Here is a 10,445-nt window from a genome sequence, read left to right as displayed (position 1 = left end):
TTGATAAATCAATCCAAGAAGTTGTTATAGATGAAATTTGAATTGACTTATTCTATAGTGTTCTATTGCATATCAGACTTGAGAATCATTCCAAGTCTTGTCACCACAATCTTGTGTTTTCTCATATAATTAGCTCTGCGACCCAAGTTATGCACAGCCGCTCAGTATCAGGTTAATATCCGACCAAAACATTACGTTCAGTGAGAATAAGTTGTAATTTGGTTTTTGTTTCTAGATATGTAACACAAATTCGTTATACATTTTGGTTAACAGGATCTGTACCTTTACGATGTTTAAATTATACAAAAGTGAGTTGGTTTAATTAGAGCAGCCCATCAGACATTTGTTGGGATTGAATGACACCGGGCCGGCAGTTATCCTTCCCCTGCACAGAGACCCAAATCATCTCAATGCCATTGTTGTCTCATTGAACAATAAAAGAATAGATCTAACAATTTCCAGAGATGAACTTTAAGTAATGAACCAAATGCATCAGACTCAACTACTAATGCTTGCATTAGGTTAGATTGTCTACGTCACATACAAGAGAAAGAACAGAGCTCAATAGGGGAAGAAATGATTAAACGGATCTTGGTGGATTTGACTCCATCAAGTATATTTTGAGACCAAAAAGTATTATAATGAAAGATATATTTAAACTATTTCTAATAATTTACAGGATATATGCAAAATAATTCAAGATCTGGAATTTTTCTGGCAATAGTAATCTACATTCCATAACCATCTTAAAGATATAAGAATTACATCATACGTTGGCATCCATCAAGCAATAATACAAAGATAAACAATCCACGGAAAATCCTCGAAATCATCATCACATCTTTATTACATAAAAACTAGAAAGAAAAGAAAATAGACAATTTTCAAGTCGACAGATTGATTTGGCAGCAAAAAAAAGGACCAACAAATCCGACCACCTAACTCGCCGGCGATTATGTCACCGACCGGAAACATCCGACGCAAGACGAGACGCAATTGCAGAATGGTACATGATGTCATGGAAATTAGAGCTCTGCATCGTCTTTCTCCTTAGCTCTTTCGCCTTATCTTCCGTGAAACCTCCCGGCTGAAACTTGGATCTGCAACGACCCGTTTCTGGATCCGATTTTAAACCCGAAATCTCCCTCACCGGCCCGGTTCTGATCGCGCTGCTGCTGGAACCGGAATCGATATAGTCCGGTTCAGAGGACCAACCAAAGAGTGGGGTCCACCATCTGGCTGAGGATGACCCGGAAGTTGGTTTTTGACGGGTCAAATCGGGGTTTACCCGATTAACAGATGATTGAACTGGAGCAGAACAAAAACAGGAAAATGAAGTTGCCATTGTTGATGCTATAGAGAGAAAATAGAAATGATTTTGATGATTATAGTGAATGTTTTGATTGAACCGTTGAAGAAGTATGTAAAGACATGTGAAAATTAGGATAAGATTGATTACGTGGCTACACTTTTTTTATTTGTTCAACTTGGCTTTCCCTTTCCATTTTACACTTTTTGCCCTTTTGATGATAACGATGTTGCATCACAGATATTAGGTATTCATGTTTGGGCCAAGATTTTGGGAGGTCTTTATTGTTCAAGGCTTTTGTCTTTAAAATCACAATTGTGGCCCTTCTGGCTCCTCGTGAACACGGAATACTTTTGTGTACCATGCATTTAGATATTTTAAGTAGGCCAAAAAAAAGATGATTCAAGTCAAACAACGGTAAGAATGAGACACTGGTGAAAACTAGAGATATTTCATTTTAAGGTATTGAAGCATAAATTAAACATATTTTAGACAAATAGGACTTTATAAGGAACTCACACTCTCCTCAGTGATCCGTGACCATGAAGGATTCTGCTTGAAGCATAAATTAAACATATTTTAGACAAATAGGACTTTATAAGGAACTCACACTCTCCTCAGTGATCCGTGACAATGAAGGATTCTGCCGTCCACTTAAGGGAAGACCAAATTTCGATCCAGTTTCAAAGAACAACAATAATAAAAATATATCTAGTAGTCTCACAAAAAGTGGGATTTGGGTAGGGGAGACATTTTTAGCCATTTTTCGATAATACAAGTGAAGTTCGAATATCAAAAAAAAAAAAAAAGGAAAACGGAAAAGGAAGTCACCTCCATGATAAAATTTCAAGTGTGGAGTAAAGAACGAGAAATATGTGAGAATTATAAAAGAATAAAAGGTAAAATTTAAAAACAAATATATAATTTTAAATAAACTATTAGTACTCTATTTAAAATGATTTTTAAAAATATTAATGTACAAACTTTCCTTTAAAAGCTTTAGTTATATAGGGGAACTTTCACATATAGCCACTCAAAAATAGTCTAATTACTTTCCATAGCTATAGTTTGATAATTACAATTCGTAGCTACATGTTATATGGAGGAGAGAGGCGAGCGAGACTGGGAGAGAGAGGGGGCAAAGAGTGGAGAAAGGTGAATTGTATATGTATATAGGTTAAGATAATTGTATATTATACATATATATTTGTATATATGGCAAGAGAGATTGGGAGAGGAAGGAGAGAGGCAAGCGAGGTTGGGAGAGGGAGGAGAGAGGCGAGCGAGATTGGGAGAGGGAGGAGAGAGGCGAGAGAGAGAGAGAGGGCAAAGAGGTGAATTGTATATGTATATATGTTAGATAATTGTATATATAGCAAGCGAGATTGGGAGATGGAGGAGAGAGGCGAGCGAGATTGGGAGAGAGAGGAGAGAGGCGAGCGAGAGAGGGCAGAGAGTGGAAGAGAGGTGAATTGTATATGTATATAGGTTAGATAATTGTATATTATACATATGCATTTGTATATTCTGACGAATTATACATATACAAAAATGACTAATTATACAAACTCGAAGTCAGCCCGCGTAATTAATGTATAATGTTAGTCGTGAGTGGTAATTATAGCAAACTATAGCTATGATGAGTAATTAAATAGTATAAGTTTGCTTAACCGCGTAATTTTCCCTTGTTTTATAGATAAGGCCATGTGTATATATATGATCTTTTGGGCTCGTTAGGAAGGCCTGTTTTGATTCCGTCATTTTTTTGGTGCAAAAGATACTTCAGGGCCTGTGGGCTTCATTCACATTGTAGTGGAAACATTTTCTATCCCATTTACGCCATTCAAAGTCGAATAGAAAAAAAAGTAATTATTTTATTAGTAATAGGTCATAAATTTAACGATTTTGATTTTTTTTTTATTGGGTTATCGGTTCTTAATGTTTTTTCTTAATAGGTTAACCATATCCCTATAGTAAATTCAATAATTATATTTATATTATTTTATATATAAAGTCCTTGACTTAAAATTTAGTTTCTTACTTTTATTGCTGGATGTTTCAAACTCTTGGTTATTCTACAATGTAAAATATTTACTTTTGAGCAAAATGCAATTTGCAAACTCATGTGCATGGTTCATTTGGTTTGTCACCTTATTTCTAAGTGATTTTCAAAGATTTTTTTTTGTGTGTCAAATTTTAACTATTAAACCGATATGTCAATATCTTAGCATGTCTACAAATTGATAATCAATGAATCAAACCGATAAACTTCAAAATCGAAACGAACCGACTGATATGCAAGCCCTGATCCAATTAATGAAGGGAGAACTTCTGTACATCGGAGGTTGTGAATGCATATAGCTTTCAACAAGAACAGCGAAAATGAATGCATCGTAAACGTATTATATTCCCGTTCAGTTAAAATCCCCCAAAAAAGGAATAGAGAAGAGTATGTGGGCATTTGATGTATATCTCAGAACTATGCTAAAAGCAATACAAATTTTTCAATACAAGTTTACACAAATTGTGTTGTTTTAGTCATTGGTATATCAATATTAACAGAAGGTCCACCAATATTTATTTCTGAAGAATTTGAGAATTTGCCTTTCTTGGACCAAAGCCAAATCTTTGAAACAGAAAAGCTCTCACCTTTAGTCCTAGCACTGATCTTTTTTCCTTCTGCATTAGCCCCAAAAATAGTGTTCTCACACTTAGCTTTTAGAATCTTCACATTAGGCAACGCGATTTGTAACTCTGAATCACCAACAACATATTGAAATGAACCCATGGAGAAACATCTCCTTGCATCTAAATTACAGCTGATGATTTCCCCTTGAGTACTTTTGTCTTCATGATTTTCGGCCCCTTCATTTAGACTCTTCAATTTACCTAATCGAACAGAAAATACTCTCATTTCTCCAACATTGTCCGGCTTTTCATCATTTGCAATTCCATCTTCCAAATGGAAACTCCATTGTTCTCTTGATTCGATTGAGCCCAATAAGGGATTTCCCATAGAAACTGTGGAACTAATAATGCCTCTACATAGAGGACAAGTTGAGTTTGACAGTAACCATGTGTCTATACAATGAATATGAAAAGCATGGCTACAAAAAGGGAGCAATCTGAGCTTATCATGTTCTGAAAATTCACATAAACAAACAGCACAATCAAATGGCTCCTTTAGGCCTTTAATATCTTTATAGAGAAACAGAGGCAGAGTATCAATGATAACTTGGTCTAAACCAGAATCATGCTGACGAAATAGCTGTTGAAGTTGCCTTTGAATAACTTGAGAACCAGATGATTCAGGGAATCTATTAGATTCAGAAATTGATGAAAAAGATGAAATCTTTAAACAACACCTAAGAAGAAGATGAAGAAGACCAAACACAAAGAACACAATAGCAATAATTACAATTCCCCATAGGACAATTGGACTGATTCTGCTCATGGATAAAAATTTTATATTCTTGAAAATGGAGAGAAAGAGCTCAAAAAAGGGTAAAAACCAAATCTTTTTTTTTCTTCCAAGAAATTTGCTAAAGAATATAAAATGGAGAATTTTAAGACTACCCTTTATCTAACAGAAGAGAAGGAATAAAAAAAAAAATTGCAGGTGACCTACCTCAGAACAGTATATGAGATTTGATATGTGGTGCAGAAGAAGAAGATGTGGCCAAACACAAGTGATTTGATAAGTTACTTGTCAATAGTGTGCATAGATGTGGGAAAAACAGAAGAAAAAATGAAAGGCAAAGATGACAATACTTCTCAGAATATGAAGGCAGAGCAGTTTATGACATAAAGTGACTTTTTCAAACATTGCCACATATGTCTTTGTCACTGCGTCCTTTTTGTGTATTTTGTGGATACAATTATCTTATTCCCTGGACAACATTGTCCCTCGTGGATTAATTGAAACACTACATAATACTACCTCCGTCTATGTCTACGTCTCAATTGATGTAATATAATTTGATTTAACGTCAAATTTAATATAAAAAAAAGATTTTTAAAATTTATGATCTAAAATAAATTATAAATATTTGTGTGATTACTTAATAAATAAATATTATAAAGAGAGTGAATCGTAATAATTGAGACCGGAGAGTAGTTTCATTGTGAAGTCAATTTGTTTGGTTTGTTAGGAACTAATTAATGTTTCTACTACTTTCATTTTAGTAGTATATTTGAAGGTGCATTCATCACGCAACCTTGTAACAAAAACTAGTTTTTCTAAATTAAAATTAATTAACAAATGGGTAGTTAAAATGATACTAAATCATTGCAATTAATGATTAAGAAATCTCCCGTTCATATTGCTTTTTTTCCCATCTTTAAGTTTGACAAATATAAGTCAAGCCCCACAAAGAAAACATGGCATAATAGTTTGGTCCACTACTTTTCGTATAGGTGTATACGTATTATTTTAAGCCAAAGTTACAAATTTGGTGAGTCAGTTAGAAATAATTACATTCCTTAGTTAAATATATATTATTTTGTATCAAAAATATATATTAATTGGTTATTATTTTGGTAGCCGGCTATTTATGTCCATTTGTCACTATAGAAAATATATATTATTTTCTTCTATATTGCCTCATTGTCAAGCAAGTTTTATACTCTTCCTTGTAGGTCTACTTGCCATATTATAAAACTTTGGCCTTAATTATGTATTTTTGTCGCACTTTCTCAATGATGGTCCCGTGATAGAGGGGAAGAAAAAAAAGGACAACACTGTTCAGTTGGCAAATAATAATAATAAAGATTTCTTCAACTTTTGTTTTAACCATTTGAAACTTTACTAGCCCGACTTATTTAGATTCGCGTTTAACCTGAATTGACTTTTGATATATGATGGACAAGGAAGCGCATGGGATATTTGTTAAGCAATAGAATCATTGAAGATGTTGATTGTGGGGCAACTGCTACTTAATCTATGTGACAGATTAAAAGTTGTTGGAAAACTGTCTGCTTTTCATGTTTGTTCTACTTGCCCAATAGAAAATATGGTGATGTTTCTTTGACAAGATTGATGATAGTTCAATAACCATTTTAAGGTATAATTAAGTACGCATTTGGCCATAGATATTGAGGTTCAAATTTGAAATTTTGAATCGAAATCAAATTTTTTAAAATGAAAATATGTACAAAACTTCAACTTAAATTTGAAATTACTAATTTTCAAAGGTAAATGAATAGGATTTTAAATTCCAAGTTATGAATTCAGTTTTTTTTTTAAAAATAATATAAAACTTGATGTCAAGTTTTATTTTTTTTATTGAAAAGACTTGTCATGTTAAATTTTGTAAGGAAAAATAAAAAGTAATGCTTGACGTAAAGAGATCGTTTGTACCACTTGAAAAAATTAATAAAAGAATAGTTAGTTACTATATTATGTGTATTTGTAAAAGAAATATGTAGTCTGTAGATATGTGACACCTTAGGATATATACCTTGTTTATGAACTGTGATTTGCTTATTTGATAAGATTGTATAAGAGTTGGAAAAAGTTTTGGTAGTTTTTCATAATTGTGGGGAAGTCCATACAAAATTTCAACTTCAAATCAGCGATTTCAAATTACAATTTAAAATCATCTCCAAATGGCCCCAAGTCTTACTGGAAATTTTCAAAGGTCATTAGGTTATCTAGAACTAGAAGAAACAGTTCACAAAATAATGACTTATGAGCTGAGTAGTTGTGGAAATATTTGCTCTCAATCTAGCCAGATTCCATGTCCAGTGAGTGATTCACATTTCACACATATCTGATTTGTAATTCTACAGGACAACTGTTAAACTTAATGCAAATAACTAGTGTTAAAATATATTAGTGATGTGCTATAGAAAGCCAAAAAAATTTCAAGTTTTGAAAAGGATGTAGACTCCATGATTTGAGCTTCTCTTATAACTTTGATAAAATCTTAATTGAAAAAGTATTTTTGTTCTTAACAATTTACCTTATCATGTATCAGATCAATCGAATCGTCTCATGTCATCCTGAATAAACACAAGAAAGCAAAAGAATATTTGTTCTTAACAATTTACCAGAGTGATTTGTGAAGCTCTGTAGCCAAATCAAATGATAGAGCATTTGTCCAAACAAGAAAAGTATAAATAGGAAATTTTGTATCCAGGCCTTTGGATTGGAGCCCTGTGTTTGATTTGTTAGCTGAACGCGGACACGGATTTCTCTTCATCTTCCTTGATAGAATTGATGATGAAAGCAACTTCCTTCATGTTAGGCCTTGCATCTGGTGATGTATTTATGCATTTGAGAGCTACATGCAACAGATTGATCATTCTTTCTTCATTTGCACCCTCTGTAATAAGGGACTTGTCGAAAACTTCACCAGTCCATTCCGCTCTAACTACTGAATTTACCCACCTAGACAAATCATATCCACTAGCCTGAACAGGCTTCCCTGTGAGCAATTCAAGAAGAATCACTCCAAAACTATAAACATCCATATTGAAGGCGTTACGTGCAGTAATTGCAACTGAATCATCTTCTCTGATGCTATGATCACTTTGAGCAACAAATGACTGGTCTTGATTGTTGGGCATTAGACCATACTCGCCGATACAGGCTTCCATGTCATCATTCAGCAGAATGTTGGTGGATTTCATGTTTCCATGAGGAATATCATCATTCTGAAGGCCTTCATGCATAAAAGCTAAGGCTTCTGCAAGACTGGATGCAATAGCTAATCTGCTCGCCCACTCGAAAACTTGGCTGCCCTGAGATGCTGAAATGAGCAGTTATGCAGTAACTTTACCTTTCCATGTTCATTCTCAAAGTATAATAGACAAACTAGTTACTACTTGATTATTTTTAAGAGTTTTAAGTTCTATTCACTGACGGAGAAAAAGATATTGATACAATCAGATCACTTATCTCGCTACCCAAACTAATAATACTAATTACTATAGTTTCTTTCTTACTTCATCAACCGACAACTATGTTACTCAGACTTTTCAAAAATGTCAGACAGGTGCGTGTCGGATCCTCCAAAATTAATGCATTATTGGAGGATCTGACACAGGTGTGGCAACATTTTGGAGAGTCAGAGAAATGTAGACCGACAAAATACTTAAAAGATTTTGACTTAGCTAGACCCTGGATCTGGAAATTGACTATAGCTCTATCTAACATATTCCTTTACTGATATCAATTCTTGATAGTTCTTACAGGAAGGCCTATTACTCATGTATCATTCTATGGCTTGAAATTCAAGTGAGAATAATCAAGTTTGCGCTAATAAAACTTACAATGGAGATGCTTGAATAGACTGCCATTCTGTTGGTACTTGTAAACTGTTAGCTTCTCTTGTTTGGAACTATAGAAGGCAACAAGGGGCAATACATGATGATGCTTCATTCTATGTATTCTCTGCATCCTCTTCTTGAAATCGTCTTTCGAAATATTCCAACCACTGATCCTCTTTACTACCAATGTCACTCCATCAACATTGACCTTGTAAACACTTCCATGTTTTCCTTTCCTAATCAATTCAGCTGGAGCTCGAAGCAAATCCTCGAATCTCAGTTTATTAGCCAGAGGACTTGAAAGGATTTCAAATGATGCTGAGAGCATAGAGTTTTCGGGACTAGATGTTATTGAATATTCTGACCTATTTTTAGGAGTCTTTGTAACACCAGAAGAGCTAATAGTCTTGTTGTGATCCATTGGAGTACTATTGCTCTTTTTCTTCCTTATGCACTTAAAAAGCTTCCATACAAGTAGAAGTATGATAATCAGCCCAAGAATAGCATAGCCAAGATAAATAAAGTATGAAACTTTTTTCTCCTTAGCAACTGGATGGGGAGGTGGAGGTGGCGAGGGTGGACATATGCTTGGCAATGGCACTCCACATAATCCGGGATTACCCAAAAAACAGCTGGAACTAAACTGGCCCTTGACATCAGGAATTGGACCAGTTAAATTATTGTATGAGACATTGAATTCTACAAGATTGGAAAAATCAAATTCTGGTATCTGCCCTGTTAGCTGATTTCTTTCAGCCAAAAAAGTTATCAGCCCTGAGATTCTTGACATATCTGGTATCTGCCCCGAGAAGGCATTGCCTGAAATTACAAACCTTTTCAAATTGCTCAACCGCGAAAGAGAGCTTGGTAAGTTGCTTGATAATTTGTTGCCACGCAGATACAAATGTGTGAGACGTCTGCAGTTTGATATTTCTTGAGGTAATGTTCCTACAATTTCGTTTTCGTTCAAGCTCAGTACAGCAAGGGAAGTAGCCTCACAGACAAAAGAAGCATCAAGAATTCCAGTGAGATTCTTCTGATCAAGAACAATATTTTTTACATGTTGGTTTCTTGAATCACAAGTTATCCCTTCCCATTTGTTGGTACATGGATCAGATGATAAATCCCATCCAAAGTTTACTTCTTTTGAAATGTTCCCAAGTGATATCTTGTTCATAAACTTAACTAATGCTCGTCTCACTTCCAGAGTCTCTGAACCTGCAAGTACTAGCAACATCTGAAAGATAATACTCATGATTACCCATCTTGTACTCGGAATCATTGCTCGTGTGAAGAAGTTAAAATCTTTGCTTCTTCACCACGTAAATTCATAAAATGATTGGGTAATTGTCTATCTGCAACAAGCAAAATGTTAACAAAGTAGTACTATGATTTATGAAATAAGATATAGCTAAAGCTAAAACGGCCAATTGGCTCATTATGCTAAGACAAGGTCAATGTAGTGCAGAACAAAAAAACAGATAGATGTAACAAAAATGGTGACTGAAGGAGAAAAAGGCATTAAAATATTGAAGAGCTATGCCGGCAAAACTGTCAAAGATTTGCATGATTTCTCCTTCTAAATTAGTTTCTATTTGGATATACTGCTACAGATATATTAAGAATGTTCCAAATGGTCCTTTTTTATACATCACTCTAAAATTCCAAAACTACATTATTCTATGACCTTCAGAAGAACAATGTGTATAAAATTCTAAGCTAGATACTACTGTTTCAAACTGTTCAAAACTTCGTCGAAATTCGCTATATGTAAGGTGAAAAATTCTTGTTTGATCCTCGTACTCCAAATCTAGCCAAACAAATTGAAAGGAAGTAACATTTTAAAGTATTCAATTACACCTAA

At 34.2% G+C, this 10,445-nt stretch overlaps 4 protein-coding genes across 4 annotated transcripts in view; 1 reads left to right on the top strand and 3 right to left on the bottom strand.

The window, feature by feature from the left end:
• LOC125832105 (rac-like GTP-binding protein 3) overlaps positions 1-10,445 on the top strand; it is a 235,728-nt gene that overhangs the window by 210,809 nt on the left and 14,474 nt on the right. The gene's annotated exons all lie outside the window — the stretch shown is intronic.
• On the bottom strand, positions 710-1,387 carry LOC125832115 (uncharacterized). The gene has a single exon (XM_049511253.1). It carries the CDS (start codon positions 1,343-1,345, stop codon positions 959-961), a length of 387 nt encoding a protein of 128 aa, XP_049367210.1. The 5' UTR covers positions 1,346-1,387; the 3' UTR covers positions 710-958.
• On the bottom strand, positions 3,746-4,769 carry LOC125832095 (RING-H2 finger protein ATL46-like). The gene has a single exon (XM_049511236.1). The coding sequence runs from the start codon at positions 4,761-4,763 to the stop codon at positions 3,825-3,827; it is 939 nt and encodes a 312-aa protein (XP_049367193.1). The 5' UTR covers positions 4,764-4,769; the 3' UTR covers positions 3,746-3,824.
• On the bottom strand, positions 7,318-9,863 carry LOC125832083 (probable inactive receptor kinase At2g26730). The gene is made up of 2 exons (XM_049511221.1): positions 8,585-9,863; positions 7,318-8,061 (listed from the first exon to the last, which is right to left on the bottom strand). Exons 1-2 carry the CDS (start codon positions 9,861-9,863, stop codon positions 7,481-7,483), a joined length of 1,860 nt encoding a protein of 619 aa, XP_049367178.1. The 3' UTR covers positions 7,318-7,480.

The sequence above is a fragment of the Solanum verrucosum genome, unplaced genomic scaffold (genome assembly GCF_900185275.1).
Source record: "Solanum verrucosum unplaced genomic scaffold, falcon-dt-bn FXZP01000009.1, whole genome shotgun sequence".
In the NCBI taxonomy this organism is placed as follows: Eukaryota; Viridiplantae; Streptophyta; class Magnoliopsida; order Solanales; family Solanaceae; genus Solanum; species Solanum verrucosum.
Note: the sequence above shows the minus strand (reverse complement) of the source record. Positions and strands in the feature narration are given on the sequence as shown.

Excerpts from the sequence above, each read along its gene's own strand:
- LOC125832095 (XM_049511236.1), bottom strand. The coding sequence starts at position 4,763 with ATGAGCAGAATCAGTCCAATTGTCCTATGGGGAATTGTAATTATTGCT.
- LOC125832083 (XM_049511221.1), bottom strand. The coding sequence starts at position 9,863 with ATGATTCCGAGTACAAGATGGGTAATCATGAGTATTATCTTTCAGATG. Across the intron at positions 8,062-8,584 it reads TCTATTCAAGCATCTCCATT|CATCTCAGGGCAGCCAAGTT; the intron begins GTAAGTTTTATT and ends TGCTCATTTCAG.
- LOC125832115 (XM_049511253.1), bottom strand. The coding sequence starts at position 1,345 with ATGGCAACTTCATTTTCCTGTTTTTGTTCTGCTCCAGTTCAATCATCT.